The 17,175-nt window shown below is 28.3% G+C and overlaps 1 protein-coding gene across 1 annotated transcript; it reads right to left on the bottom strand.

Annotated features, from left to right (window-relative positions):
- Window positions 1-118: 118 nt before the first annotated feature.
- LOC121213703 (uncharacterized) lies at window positions 119-3,081 on the bottom strand. The gene is made up of 6 exons (XM_041086658.1): window positions 2,049-3,081; window positions 1,776-1,981; window positions 1,462-1,681; window positions 1,204-1,289; window positions 836-927; window positions 119-739 (listed from the first exon to the last, which is right to left on the bottom strand). Exons 1-6 carry the CDS (start codon window positions 2,136-2,138, stop codon window positions 489-491), a joined length of 945 nt encoding a protein of 314 aa, XP_040942592.1. The 5' UTR covers window positions 2,139-3,081; the 3' UTR covers window positions 119-488.
- Between the last annotated feature and the right edge of the window lie 14,094 nt (window positions 3,082-17,175).

Genomic DNA, 17,175 nt, shown 5'->3' with positions numbered 1-17,175 from the left:
AACACAAGTGTCAAAGATAGTCCTACAATCTCTTAACAGTTCAAACCCATTTCCTCCATATTATTACAACATAACCACAAATCAACAAAAAAGAAATCGGTATTTTGCTATAAAGAAATTGTGGAAAAACTATTGAGAACATTTTCATTAGCTTTATACTAAGGTTAACAGAGAACATATCATACAGTCCAGAAAAAAAAAAGAAAAAAAAAAGGTTCAAAAGCTTAAAAGAGCCTCACACTAACTCTCAAATCTCACCCATTTCTTTACAACAAAAGCCCACAAACTTGAAAAGAAAACATCTACTAAAAACATGGCCTAAAAACGGGGTTTTCTAACAAGTGCTCAAAAGCATCCCCATAACTAAAGCTTCTAAAAAAACCAAAATGTTACTTTCTTTTTTTTCCTCCTTTTTTTTTTGGCTTTTGATGATAAATGAGTGATGAGTGAACTTTTTTCCATGTTTATTAGGGATGTAGAGGGCTTTTTTAGCCATGTCGAATACCCGAGAAATAGTTGAAGTCATGGTGTTGAACGCTTAGTTGCTTTAGCCACGAATCGGCAACACCCAAAAGTGACAATAGCCTTTCTTGGTCCCCTCCTCCACAACCGGAGGAGGACAACCACACGTCCCCTTGCATCTTGTAAGTTGCTAACCCAAACGGCGGAAGAGAGATGTTGCCCTCTTTTTCCTTTTGATTCTTTTCGGCTAGCTTGATATCATCCTCGGGATCGATTTCTAAAATCAACCAAGAATAAAGAATATCACTAAACAAGCACATATACATACACACACACACACACACATCTATATGTATATGGAGTGAAAAGTTACCTTGGAAAGAAGAAGATAGAGTATGATACGTGAGGAAGCACGTGGACAAGTCCTTTATAGTCCTTCCCATTGGAATATGATAAATCGGGTACCTAACCAGCAAAGAATAACCGTAACCCGATGTTAATTATGAGTACATTTCCGACATAGGTATATTCAAGTTTTTGAAGTTATTCTATGTATTTAGGGGATCTTCAAAGGATCATATCTCCATAACTAAGAAAACGATGCAAATGAAAAGTCGAAGTCTACTAGGTTCATAAAGGGTGTTTAGGGTTTTGAGATTTGAATCCCGACACATATAACCTTTTTTTCCTAAATGAAGAATTCAAACAACATAGATAAGAAACGTAAAGTTCGATATATACCAAGAAACTGCCATCCAACTAGCCGGAGAAAGATCGATGCTCCTCAACGACATTAAACCAGGGTATCTTCGAGATAATCCATTAATCTAACAACAAAAAGAAAGTGTCAAATGGAATCTACCAATGCTTTTCGTACACTATAAAGCAATGATCTCAACTCGATTCTATATCAAGCATACTCGTATTATAATTCGATTCGATTCAAATAAAACTAAATCAAATACTACAATTCGAATCAGTTTTCAAATTTTCAGATACCTTATCCATGAGTGGAACTCGTCCGTAAGGCGTCGATGTCTCGAAATATTGAAAGTAAAGGTACCCCAAACGATTATTCAAATGACAAACACTATCTTGATCGGAACCACCATCCTCGGAGGAGCAACAACCATCCCACCGCCACAATTTATCACTTTCACTCTCATCAGTACTCCATGAATCACTAAAACAATCACCATCACCAGATTCTATCTCTTCCCTGCAACAAACAAAACACCATTTTTGCTCAAACTAACACATCAAAAAGACAAAAAGAAAAAGAAAAAAAGAGACAAATCTGGCATTTTTATTACCTTAAATTGCTTGTAAAGATTTGAATTGCAGACAAATAAGGAACATAATATTGAACCAAGGTTTCATTGTCGTTTAAGACAATAGGAACACCAGCACCATAAGCACTCCATTCATCATAACAATCCCATAAATCATTTAATGTGAAATATTCAACGTTTTCTCTTTCCCATGGATGCCATAATCGATTCAAGCTCCCAAATTCACTCTGTAATTTAAAAAAATAAGCAAATATGTTCGAAAAAAAGAATAAAAACACACTGAATTTAGTTTACCTTAGGGAGGAGTTGAGATCTAACAGTGGGAGTTGTGCATTGAAGGAAGCAATCGAGATTGGATTGCTTTGCAACAGAGTCCAAAATCATGGTTTTTTGGACAAGAAAGACAGAGACACGACAAGAAAAAGCACAGGGAGTTTGGTGGTGTTGTTTTTTCGGTTTTTTGGTTTTTTTTTTAAACTTGGTGTTGATGAACAGTAGAAGAAATCAAAGGGAGAAAAAGAGCAGAGCGAGATTGACGTGATTTTAGGTAATGTGAATTTTGACGAGAAAATTCCTAATTTTTGACGTTTGGACAACAAAATTTAAGGGGAAAAAGGGGAAAAACTGAAGAGAGAAAATGAAGAATCTTGTTTGTAAGTTGACAACCTTTTTTTAATTCAAACTATTTTTTCGGTCCCTGCTGGATTTTGAAGATTGCACTTTTCTCGGGAAAATTTTAAGGAAAAACGAGAAACGAAAACTAAAAGGGGATTCAATTAAACACGTTTTTTTAGAAAGAAAACTTCGAGTCTTGCTCTGTTTTGATCGACGATGAAGAAACAAATAGTGGATCTTTACCTTTCAAAACACAGTAATTTCAAGCCCAAGTTAAGAAACGAAAACAAAAGAAAGCCCGAGAAAACGAGAGAAAATGAGGGAAATTTTTCTTTTTTCTTACTTTTTATGATCGAAGGCAGGGAAATTTTTCTTTTTTCTTACTTTTTATGATCGAAGGCAGGGAAATTTAAAAGATTTCTTGGTTTCAACAAAAACCCATGATTTCAAACGTTTAGGTCTTTTCAACGAGATCAATTTTCTAACTGAAATGGAAAGAAAATTTTCAACTTTCCCGGGAAAATAAACAGAGCACAGAAAAAGAAGAAAAAAAACTGGGAAGAACAGAGTATCAAATTGGAAGAACAGAAGTTTAATCTCAAAGGAAAGAAATATAACCAGTAGAGTGAATTAGAAATGTAATGAAAGGCAATGGATTTTTTGAGGTTTTCTTTATTTTGATTTATTTATGGAGGACACTCATCTGTCTCTCTCAGTCTCAGCTGAATCCCAGAATTTGAAAGATTAGATTGCACAGTGCACTTTTTGGATTAATTTTTTATTTGTCCCTGTACTACGCATAGTTGTGGATTTAGTCCCTTATTTTAATTTCTTATTTTTTGTATTCATAATTTGGTATTTTTAATTAAATCCTTTAAGTTATGCTATTTTTACAACTTTGAATGACAATAATATTATTTAAATAAAAGTACCATGAGGCCCCTACAGTAAGATTCAGCTTATATTTTGTTCTTTTTACTAAAAAAATAGGTAAATTAATTTTTATGCATCAAATTCAAGGGCAAACTAGTCCTTTCGGATAAAATTTCATTTTATTTATATTGTTAAACATATAGATACATGTGGCATGCCACATGTACCTCTTTTCGACGTACAATAACTAGTTTTTAATAGTAGAAATAAATGAAATTTTTAATAGAAGGACCAATTTGCTCTTTGATCTAATGTATAATGATTAATTTACTCAATTTTTGAGTAAATAGGATAAAATGTAATCCAACTCCTAGTACAAGACACTCATAGTACTTTTATCTATTATTTAGTAGAGGACTAAAAGCAAAATTTAACCAAACAAATTTAATTACTATTGCGAGGGTTTGGATTTAATTTTTATATTTCAAAAAGCACAATGATTAAAATTTGATAAATCGAAAAGTCTAGAGACTACAACGAACAAAATAAAAATATAAAGATTAAATTTATAATCTAGAAATAGTAGAATTTATTGTTCTGTATATTTTAATATTTTAATTATTTTAATTTTTTTTGTCTTCTCTTTTTTGGATTTTAGTGAATTAAAAAGACAAAAAATAATTGAAACTTATGCAAGATTCCAAGGACGAATTCGAGTTTTCACATTCAGCCAATATTTTGACAAATCTTTATATTTTGAATTTGTTAATTTTAGTCCTTGTACTTTTTTAATTTGAAAATTTTAGTCCCAATTCAATCGGGTAGCAGTTAAATCCATTTGGTTAAAATCAATTATCAGTATTATATTATGTGTATAGTTATAGATTCAGTCCATATTCTCCGATTAGATCATTCTAAGTTCCTCTACTTTTCAAATTTTGAAAATGTATTGACACAAATAACCATCGTTAATTCATTAACCAGATTTTCAGTAAGTAATACGTGAAAATAACAAGCTAACATTGTATTACATATATGATAATATGTTTATCAAAACAAATTGTGGAAATAAGAGAACTTAATTTAATGACTTTAATAGTTATCGTTTGTTGAGGACTAAAATTTTAAATTTTGAAAAATATATAAACTAAATCTACAATTTTTGCAAAATATAGGGACTAATAGCATAATTTAATCATTTTATTATTCACCCTTTTTGAGAAATAATAATTTCGAGTGTAACTTCATTTTAATAGATCAAAAATTAAAAAATATATAAAATAACCGGATTAATATTTAATACTTTTTTTTACTCTATAAACATCCTTGAAAATATATTAATTATTTTTTAAATATTAAAACGAGCTACTCGGTCAGCCAAATTAGGTTGGAGCTTGAAATTTCTTTAAAACCCAACCTAGAACCGGCCCAAAAATTTATCCTTACTCTGGATAAAGCCAATTTCTACTTTATTAATAAAATAAATATTAATAAAAGACAAACAAACGTGGAACACATGCATGATATCCACGACAAAATACAGAAATGTCTGTACAACTGACAAGGACAGCAAACACATGTTCCAGTCTCATGCTAATGGATTTTTAAAATTATATTTTATTGTAAGAATTTTTTTAAAATAAATAAACATAATCTAATCCTTTTCAAAACAAGCTAATCCAATTATTTACTTAATCTTTTTTTAAAGCATTTAATAATTAATTTTTCGTGTTTTGAGGAAGTAAATGCTAGTCACAAATTTTGAAACTACTCCATATTTAAAGCGATGATCAAACTCTAAGCCACAAGTTAAAGATAGGAGAAACTCGTACCATCTCACTTAATCATATTTTTTAAAACTTTTAATATCTAAAAGCAAAATCTCATTATATTATTTTATTGATTTTGCTTATTATTCTTTTATTTATTAAAATTTAAAATATTAGGAAGTATATATATATTTGTTTGTGAATTAAAATAATTGGTTGTATAGATTGTTGCATTCAAAGATTCAGTCTCTATGGAAACTAGATACAACCTTTCATTTGATTGATATGGAAAATAATTATTTTTTTAGTAAATTCTTTTCAATTATCTCATTATGAAATTGATTTAGTGGAGGGTCCTTAGGCCTATAATATGATAAAATTGAGTTAAAGTACGTTTTATTTTATTTTATATATTTATACAGTTAAAAATTGATATAATTGACGGAATAATTAAATATTAACACTAATTTTAACAGTAAAAATAGATAGAATTTTTAATAGAAGAACTAGTTTGCTCTTTAATCTAATATATAAAGACTAGTTTATCCATTTTTTGAATAAAGAAAACAAAATACAATCCGACTCTTAATATAAAAGCTTTCATAATATTTTTACCGATAAATCCCTATTCGAGGAATTGAATTTGATTAAAATACGAGATAGAATTCATCGAATTAAATACGAATAATTTTTTTCATTTAATTAACTTCATTTTTGTGGCTCCTACAAAGAGATTGGCATGTTGTCATTAAATATGTGTACAAAGAGAGTGATCAAGCTACTTACTCATCATCTCTCTTCTTTAAAATTATTGAAACACTCCACCTTTTAAATTATAATTAATATTAATATAATGAGATTTTTGTTTTTTCATATTCTTTAATTAAAGATAATATAATTAAAAATTACAAACTCAAAAATTAAACACGTGTTCAATATAACATTAAAGTACAAGTTCATTATCATTCTACCCATATTCATTATTAATATGTTCATTATTAAATAAATTTTAAAATAAAATTTTTTTAACAAAATTTAGTACTACAAAGTGTTTAATTGCGTTGGTGTCACTCTCAATCAAGTTCTAATCCAGTTGTAAAATTACCAAAAGCGCGATATTTTTATAAAGCAACAAATGCAATATTGTGGGTATCTTTGCTTTTTGACGTAAAAAAATACATGCAAATGATGGGATTTGAACTCAATATCTCAAAATCTTCCTTCTATTGATTTTTTACCATTTCAACCAAAACCTCATTTGATTTTTAGGCAAAAAGACTTCTCTAGTCCTTCTCAATTTCAATATAATTTAAATTGATCTCTCAAAAAAACCAAAGCAATTTAATCCCTGTTAATTTCAAAAGTGAGCAACTAAGGTCAATTAATCACAACAGTGGTGTTTTTCCGTCAATTTTATATATTTTGTTGGTATAATAACAAATTTAATGCTCAAAGTTTACACATTTTGTTAATTCTATATTGATTTAACAAATTTAACCCACAATATTTACACATTATGTCAATTTCATCTTGATTAACAAATTTAGCTCGCAACACTTACATTCTGACAACATTTATGCAAAACAATAAACATCAAGGTCTAAGCTTGTTATTACACTAATCAAAATTATGCGCAATTGATAAAAAAAACATAATGTCGTGATTAAATTTTCATAGTTGCTCATTTTCGAAATTAACAAAGACTAAATTGCTCTAATTTTTTTAAGGGGCCAATTTGCTTAATATTGAAATAGAAATAGTCTAGATAGATATTTTTACCTAACTTATACATATATTTATAAATTTATGACATTTGGTATCTGAACTTGACACGTTTTCCTAATTTGGTATCTAAACTTTTTTTTGGTCCAATTTGGTACCCAAACTTGACACGTTTTCCTAATCTGGTACCTGAACTTGACTCTTTTTCTTAATTTGGTATCTAATCTTTTTTTTTGTTTGATTTGGTACTTGCAATTGTCAAACGTTTTACAAATTAATCCAATATAGTAACAATGTTATTTTTTTATGAGGTAGCAAAAATAATCAATGTATGACCAAAATGTCACAGATGATATGATATTTTTTTTTGTATTTTATATGTTCAAATTCTTTTAGTTTTGATTAATTAATTTATTTATTTATATATTGAAAATAATGAATTTATTTTAATTTCGGTTTTTAAAACTCTTTTTTCTTATTTAGTATTAATTCGCCAAGCATAGCTCAATACTTATTTTTTTAACATGAATTTCCTCTAATACTGACAATATTTTTGTAGCATAACAAAAAAAAATTAGTATTTTGTGTAATTTGTATAACATTTAATAAATTTAGGTGCCAAATTGAAAAGCTTAGGTACCAAACTAGGAAAAAATGTAAAATTCAAGTATCAAATTAAGCAAAAAAAGTTTATATACCAAATTAAAAAAAAATTCAAATTCAGATACCAAATATCATATTCACCCTTATAATATATATATATATATATATATATAACCACTTGCCCCCCAACTCTTTTCCACGGTTCTTCGATTTATTGTCTAACTGTATCAAACGTTGAAAAAAATGTTTGATAAAATTAGGTTGTATTAATTGGTGAATCCATTTAATACTTGTCAAAATGTATTAGCAAATTGAAGAATGAATCAATAAATCATTATTTTTAAAAAAAATAAAGTCGGATCATATTTATTTTTTTCGATACAATATTTAAAATTACTCATAATTCGTCTTCAACCCATAAATAAGAAAATAATGCATCTCAACGCACTCGAACACATTTCTTCTCACGTTAATAACAATACCCATACCAATCGAAAAAAATTTAATCGCGAACAAATCAATAAAATTTGATCCAATTAATAAAAAGAACCACAAAGTTGAAGCTTATCCACCAGTAAGTTCGAGTGGCCACGTCTCAAAGAGTCAAAAGTTAGGTAACAATTGTGATATATTAGATTTGATTTAATAATAATTTTAGATAAGAAGAGAAATTGGGTAAATTCTATTTAAGATCACTAAATTATTAATAACTTTATGTTTTGGTTTTTTAACTTTAAAAAGTTGTAAAATAATCATTAAACTATTTGAAAATTTTCATTTAAGTAATTGAGTTATTAAAATTGTTGTTGTATGACCTTTTTGGTTCCTACCGCCTGCATCAATCAAAAGCTCTTTTTCCACTTCTCTTAACAATTCTATTTTTTTTATGGAACAACTTTAAACATTACAAACCTTCGAACCAAAATTTAAACAACTTTCGTCTTCAATCTTCGACACTAACCATCGAATCGACTTGGGTCTAAGGTATGTTCTTTCATTGATCGATAGGTACTGATACACCGTACCAGTCGTCAAATCGGCACTTGGAGCTTACCAGTCGAACTGTTTAAAATATAAAAGTACAGAAATTAAATTTTAAATTTATGAAAAGTATAGAGACCTATGGTATATTATATATACGGAGATGCCACAACATCATTATTAAGACTCATTGTTGATATTTCAATAATTAGAATTGTTGATACTGAAAATGAATTATGGTGAAATATCTAAAATAAAAGAACTATTAAAAGGGTTTAATTATTTCTCTTTTTATTCAAATATTTTATTATTTATTTTATTCAAATATTTTATTATTTTCCCTTTTAAGGTATGGGTGGGTTTGGATACATTGATTGGCCCCTTTGCATTAAAAGTCAAAACACGTAATCTTCTAGTAGAACTCCATGCAGTGGCATAGCCAGGGATTCATAGGGGAATTTTTATTTATAATTTATAAAATTTTAAATTAATAATGATAAAATTATATTTTGGTTTTAAAAAATAAAATTTTAATTTAATTTTTTAAAAGTTATAAATATATAAATTATTAAAATAATAAAATAATATTTTTATTATCATAAAAATATATAATTTAATTTGACCCCTAAAAAAATTAATTTTGTGAATAACTCCACGGTTTTTTTTTTATTGCAGTAAGGACTCCATGATTAATTAATTAATAAATATGGAAAGTTTTCAATAAATTTCCTTTTTTTTTCAAATATTTTATTATTTGTCTCTTTAATGTAGGGGTGGGGTTATTTTATTTATTATTTTTCTTTTTTATTGAAATATTTTATTATTTTCCCTTTTAAAAGTTATGGGTGGGTTTTGAGATATACATTCATTAGCCCTTTTCATTAAAACTCAAACACTAGTAGGGACTCCATGATTAATTAATTAGTAATTATGGAAAGCTTTCAACAAATTTCCCTTTTTAGTAATTTAAAATAATATATATTTATTAATATTTATATAAAAAAGCAATCAATACTTAACCTTACTTTTCAATTCATCCACACAATGTGTATTTGAAAAATATTTTAAAATATATAAATAAAAATATAATTCTTTTTAATGCATCAACATGCTCAATATATTATTCCAACAAGTAATTTGAAATATTATTATCTTTAATTATTAATAATTTAATAACAACAATAACTTTTTTTTTCAAATTACAAGTATAATAAATGCAAGTACAAGATACAAATATTTATAATCAGAATCAACAATTATAGAGTATGATCAAGTCGATAAATTAAACCGAACCTAAATTAAAATAAATACAGATAAGACCTACATATCATAGGACTTAAACAAAAATAAAAATAGAATAAATCAAAATGGTAGGTGTCGAAATCTTTTTTTTGGAATCGATTTTTTATTTTAAAATGAAAATGGGAGTCACCATTAGTGGTGCTCATGGGCCGGGCCGGGCCGGGTTTGGGCATAAACCGTATAAAACTAAACTTCTATTTGATATTAATTAGAATAATATTTTTCAACATTTAAATAGATATAGTTAAAAGTCCTATTGTATTATTCAGTTTTCAACATTAGTGAATTTCTCCTCCTCTTTTTGCTTTGTGATCATTTTATATTGCCATTATCAACGTTAGTTTTAATAACTTATACTTAGGATTTGAGCCCTCATGAGAGGAAATTTGAGTTAGAGTGAGAAAGTGAAAACTAATGTAAGTTTTCATGATTTCTCATCATTTTGACACTCCATTTCACTTTTATGAGCATTATTATGTTAGTTGAGCTATTAATAAGGCTATTAGGCGTTACTTTAATATTTTGACATTTGGAGAAAACTGTTATTTTGTATGTATTTGGAGAGAAAGAGGTTCCTGGAGGTGGTTTTGGCAAAGAAAAGGAAAAGGTGATAGGTTGAAGGCTTTGGAGAAGCCTTTGGGAAAAGGAAGTTTTCATGGAACTTACTATGTTTTCATGTTGCTGTTGTGTGCTAGTTATTTAATTTATTTAACGTGTTATTTGAATGTAGAAATATAATATACATCGATATAGTTGACATGATAGGCAAGGTAGCATGAAAACATAGTTGTACGTTTAAAAAGAAATATTAATTGGTTGTTATAATGAGTAAGTTAAAATGGGATATTATATGTGTACAATGGTATGATTGACTTCAAAATGTGAATGTATGTTAGATTCATGATGCTATGTGTTCAAAGAATAGGGCAAGCAAATGAGCTTTGTAAAATGGAAACGACGAGTATCTATGAAGGTTATAATTATGCACAATATGACTTAATTGTAAATGCTCACTTGGTTCTTGTGCCGATGTAAACTTGGTAGAAAACTTAGAATACAGTTGGCATGCCAATTAGGGTCATATGCATATTTATGTACAGGTTATTATAGAGTTGGAGCTATATCATGTCCTTCGATGGTTTAGCATTTGTTGCGAATCATCGGATGTACACCATCTTTTTGGAGACTATCTTGGTGTGGTGTGGTGATGTACATGATGCCTTTGGGCTTTGCACTTTTTATGTCTTGGTGTGGTGTAATTTTATGCTCTTACAAGCATTCTTGTGGTGGTGGATTCCCGTGTATCCAAGTCCATCTTACTAATGTTACATTGGGCGAAAAGCTTTATACATATACGTATTTAAATGATGCAAATGAATAGGAAATGTTTGAGATGTGAACTTGAGTGACAAATTAATGATTATTTATGCCTACTACGTTATATGTATAACGAAAGTTGAAATTGTTGACATGTTTATAAGCTCTCATGCTTAATTTGCCTTATGTGTTAGTTGTGATTGTTGTTAGCATTGTTTATTTTTCTTACGGCATTTGGTATGTTCACCTCCAACAAAGTAAGTATAGTGAATTCCATTTAAACTTACTAAGTAGTAATTGCTTACGCACCGTTGTTTCTGTGTGTAGATTGTTGATTTGGAAACTCTTGAAGCCTAGCTCAATCCAAGACATCACACTATCATCAAGACTAGCAATAGTATGAAAGTGACATATTTTTAGTTGTGGCATGTACTAGTGTGTCTACATAGTAAATATGTTAATTTCATATTACTTGGTCCTTGAATTGAATGTTGTTTAAATTTGAGCTTGCAAGCTTCACTTGTTATTTTATCATCTTATTCTTCTTCTGGTAAATCGATGATATGTATGGTTTTGCAAATTTAAAGTCTTTTATAGTGACTTTTGTACATATTTAAGTGACTTTTAAGCATGTGTTAGACATATCATGAATAAAGGGACTTACGAAAACATTTTGAAGTGTTTTGGGCATACTCAATAAGTCACGTCGCGTTCGCAGAATCGCAACATCGTGACCTCGTCACTTGACGTCGTGACATTGCATATCCCGCATTGTGACCTTGCTTGTAACACCCCTTACCCGAGACCATTTCCGGAGTCGATCATGAGGCGTTATCTAACTTAACTTACTAGTTCCAAGCATAAAAATTTGCTTTTAGAAATAATTTCACTATTCACAACAAAACTGTTCACTTGCGCGACTGTCACTAATTTAATTATAACTTGAGTTACGAAGCTCAAAATTTAAATCCGTAAATTTTACCTGAAACTAGACTCATATATATTCTTACCATAAAATTTTTAAAATTTTTGGTTTATCCAATTAGTACAGTTTATTCATTGAAGACTCCCCTGTTTCGCTGACCGACGGTTCTGACCACCACTCACTAAAAATAAATTATCTCACTGTACAGACTTTATATGGTGTTTCCGCTTGTTTCTATAGAAAATATACTCACTAAGGAATCTATACATATAAATTATAACTCTTAATTATTTCTGTGAAATTTTTAATGATTTTCTAAAGTCAGAACAGGAGACTTCAAAAATCATTCTGACCCTGTTTCACTAAAATTTAAATATCTCAAAATATAAAATTTCTTTGCCTACACTGTTTCTTTCATGTAAAAATAGACTTGATAAGATTTAATTCTATATTTCATTCACTCTCTAACTCCATTTCTACTATTTTTGGTGATTTTTCAAATTCACATCACTGCTGCTGTCTAAAAACTGCTTCTTTGCAAAATTTTTACTCTTTTATAGTTTCTTTGTTTTAGTTATCATTTAAGTATACATAACACCAAAACATATTCTTTACTAACCATTTCAATAGCTAATCTTTAGCCATATCATATGAACATACTCAAAATGAGTAAGTCTCTATACATGCCATAACTTTAAACGTTTTGAAATCACATAATACCGAGAAGTTTGTTGATAGTGTGATACGAGGCTCCGACGATCCCCAATTCGAGCAAGCTCAAAACACTATAAAACAATGGAAAGAAAGAAAGGTGTAAGCTACTAATAGCTTAGTAAGTTACATGTCAACAATAAGTACTCATTTAATAATTAACATTTTTAACATATAACTAATCAATACATTTCTTAGCAATTTCAATCACTTACACATGCACAATCTTACCAATTCACTTGCACATACATTTACACACTTAACCTTTATCACATATGCTCATTCTTTCAAATGTACCTGCATACACACTTCATTTCATGTTCACTTTAACTCATTATTAATCCCGTTGAACACTCGGAATATACACGGATTCGTAGAGAATTAGCACATAAATGCCACACTGATATGTAGCCGAAGTTACCACTAATATGTAACCGTAGCTACCACTGAATTGTAGCCGAAGCTACCACTGATCAATAACACTGGAAATGTCCACGGGCCTGCTCATACAAGCTGTCAGGTGTCTGCAACACATGCTAGATCACCCAACACCCGGGACTCACTGTAACATTGTAACACTGGTCTCTAGTGACATGTCACTTGTATCCATTTCTATTCGTAAGTTCAACCGGGAATTTACACTTAACACTTTATTCTAAACACTTTATCACTTGAATAATTCATGAACAATTTTCCTTCCACATTCAATATTAATTCACATATCAAATATAATTCACAATTTATAAAAATATATTGCTATTATTTACACGTAACTTACCTCGGATGCAAAACGACTATTTTTTGTAAATTAGTCGATAACCTTCTCTTTTCCCCAATCACTTCCACTATTTCTTCTTTCTTGACCTATATTAACACAATTTAATATATTTTATCAACATTCCATTCAAATACAATTCGTACACAATATTTTGACAAATTTACATTTTTTTCCATAACTTTTCAAAAATGACACTTTTGTCCTAAATCTCGTAAAAATAAAATTCACTAAATTCTTAAATTTCAAACCTCACTAAATCATATTTCATGCTCATAACAGCCCTCAATTTCACAAAATCACAACTTTATGCACACTTTACTATCTTTCACAATTTAGTCCTTTTTCAACATTTTTATCGAAATGTATCTAGTAAAACTCGTAATTAACACTTCAAACATTCATTATCTAACATCACTCATCAAATTAAAACTATATCATGAATGAGTCAATTTTTAAACTTTAATTCCATTTAAAATAAATGGTAGAAACCTGAAATTCAAGCTTCAATAAGCATAAAAATACGAAAATAATTAAAAACGGGGCAAGAAATCACTTACAATTGAGCTTAGAAAAATCAAGAACCCTAGCTATGGTAACATGGAATTTTTGGCAGCAAGCTCCAATTTTGAAGAAGATGAACACTTATTTTCATCTTATTTTGTCTTTTATTCAATTTTGACAAAAATGCCATTGATCCATTTACTTAGATATTTTTCTAGAATTACCCTTATGTGTCCATAACACTAATTTATGGTCTATTTACCACATAAACACTTCCAATTTCATGCAATAATTCAATTAAGTCATTTAATCACTAATTAGACACACTTTGCATTTTTTTCTCAATTTAGTTTTAGAAATTCAATTAGGCACTAAATCATTAAAATTTTCTATCCATATTTTCACACAATATTTCAATCAATTGGTAATTAATAAAAATTTTATAAAATTAAACTATTTCACTTCGGATTTGTGGTTACAAAACCACTGTTCCGATTAGGCCCTATTTTGGGCTATCACATTGCTACTCAGTAAGCCACATCACATGTCGCGCCACTGTATGACTCTGCACTAATTCAAGTCATTTTGACTTTTTGGGACTTGTTTTGAGTCCTGAACGTCTATTCAACTTCATATCAATTCTAAATATTTTTAAATTGATTCTAAAAATTTCAAATTGTCTAAATCATATCTTAATTATTTTAAAAAATGATTTAAACCCTAAATCCTTAATTAAAATTAAGATTTCTTACTGGTACTTACTTCAGTGGTATCTCCCATCTGTACCGATCATTTGAAAAGGGAAAGAAGTGTTACAATAGGTCTCTAGTCCCATCATGTATAGGTTTTGTACAATTTTTTGACCATTTATGCTTCGTACTAATTTAATTCTACTTCGTAAACTCTTGAACTTGCATTTGCTATTGTATGTATGTGATTGTATGATAAATTGTACTTGTAAAATCTATAAAAAAAATATATGTATTTTTACGTAAAAACTTAATATGTAATTTCATAAAAATCTAACGGACTAAATATTAAATCTACTTTTTTTCCTTCGTTCCTAATTGAAATAATATCTAAAATATAACAAGATTTAAATCAGAATCAATTTGAAACTAATTGAAGTATAATTTAGGTAAGATTAAGGTTGAACTTGAAAGACTAAAATCTAAAGAAATAGTATTTGTGTCGTTATGATTAAGTAAAAGTTGGAGAACCAAAAGAGAGAACATAGGTTCAAGTCTTGAAAATAACATTGTTCGGAGGGCTAGCCACGAACCCCAAACATAAACAATAAAAAAGATGTCAAAATTAAGATGATGATTGAACCAAACATCTCGTTTAACCCATAAATGTTTCAGGCACTAACATCTCCATTCTTTACATTTTTTTCGGAATTATAAGTAAATATTAATGACGGTTTCTGGTATTAAGTTTTAAAAGTATTATTAATTTTAAAATTTTTTAAGTGATTTAATTAAAACTTTCAAAATTTTTGGGACTTAATAAGAATTTCTAAAATTTTTAATTCAAATAATTTAGGATCATTAATTTTATATTTTTAGTAGGTCTAAATTGATAACAATGAGAATAAATGCTAATACCCGCAATAATTAATAGTAAAATAAAATTGTGTCAAACTAAAATAGATTAGCTAAACCTAAAAGGACTAAAACAAGAATTAGGCCCTTAATAGACGAAAGAAATGGGCCTAACTGCCCATCCATGTTTGGGTTGGATCTATTCATATCAAGAAATAACACTAAAATCAAAATGGGTTTTTGTAATTAATTCAAAGCAAAATAAGCCAGTTTAGTCGATTTTTTTGGATCTATTTTATTCTCATAATGATATTTTTTCCCTCCAACTTAAAGAAAAAAAAATTAGTTTTTCATTTCTTTTAGCTCTTAAATTTGTAATTTTTTTGTCAAATCATCCCGAAATGGATAGAAAAATTATCATTTGTTAACTTTGATGACGAGGCATACATATGGATTGCCATATGGATGACATGTTATCATTTAATTAAAATTTTTTAAAAATAATCAAATGCTAACAGTTATCCATGTGTATGCCACATCGGAAAAGTTATAAAATATTATTTTTTTCATCCATTTTGAGGTGATTTGACTGAAAATGCAAGTATAAAGGCTAGAAAAGGCAAAAAAATTAAATGAAAAGCTAAAATAATTTTTTTTAGCTCTTAAATTAGACAATAATTTTTTCATCCATGTTTGTAATATATTATAGGCATAAAGATAAATTTAGCTCTTAACTTTTATATCTTTTATCTGACTTTTTTTTTAGTTAAATTTGACCCTTAACATTTTTAAAAATAGTTGAATTTGACCATCAATCTATAAAAAAGAGTTGAATTGTTAGCTTTTAACAAAAATAATGACTAAAACATTAAAAAAATTTTAAAAATAACGACCAACGTGACAATTCACGTGTATTTCTTGCTAATATTTTTAAATTTTGAATTTTTTATTTTCATAAAATTTAAATTATTTATTGTTGTGACATATAATACAAATGATGTCATGTTAACATAAAGTACACGTGGACCGCTGCGCGATTTTCCACTCCAATATTGTTAAAAAATTATTGTTTTAGTCAATATTTTCATTAAAATAGTGATTTGATTTTTTTTTTGAAAGTTAACGGTTAAATTGACAAAGTATGTATAAAATCAAATCAAAATTTCATATATAGAATCGCACAAAATCAAAGTTTACGAATGATATTACACTTTGGATCAAAACTCATGTATAATTTTGATATTTATTTCATTATATAATTTATAACACATAAAAATTAAACTTATAATAATATATAATATTATAATGAAAACACTAAAAAGATGTTAAGATGCTTATATGTAAAAATTCAATAAATGACAAAATAAAAAATATTAAACATTAAATTAAAAATAATATAAATAGATATTTTAAATTGAAAAATAACATGAGCGGTTTCAAAATAGACTTGGTTAGCAATTTAAAATATATATGGGCTTATGTAAAAATTTAAGGCCATATTTCAGGCCGAGCGAAGTTTGGACAAACTTAAAGTATGTTAATATTATACTTAAACCTGACTCGAATTCGACCGGCCCAACCCATGAAGACTTCTAGATCGTATGCACCACTAATCAAAATTGATGTCAAGTAAATACTCAAATATAATTGTGATGGGTAAAGTGCGTGGGAGCTCCCTACATTATAAGGTTTGGATCAAATTAGTTCTCTTATTATTAAATGATCAATTTAAGGGACTAATTTAATCATATCCCTATAACAGAGGGATCTCTCATGTTCA

The sequence above is a fragment of the Gossypium hirsutum genome, chromosome D01, assembly GCF_007990345.1.
Source record: "Gossypium hirsutum isolate 1008001.06 chromosome D01, Gossypium_hirsutum_v2.1, whole genome shotgun sequence".
Lineage (NCBI taxonomy): Eukaryota > Viridiplantae > Streptophyta > Magnoliopsida > Malvales > Malvaceae > Gossypium > Gossypium hirsutum.
This window is presented reverse-complemented; position numbering and strand designations above follow the sequence as displayed.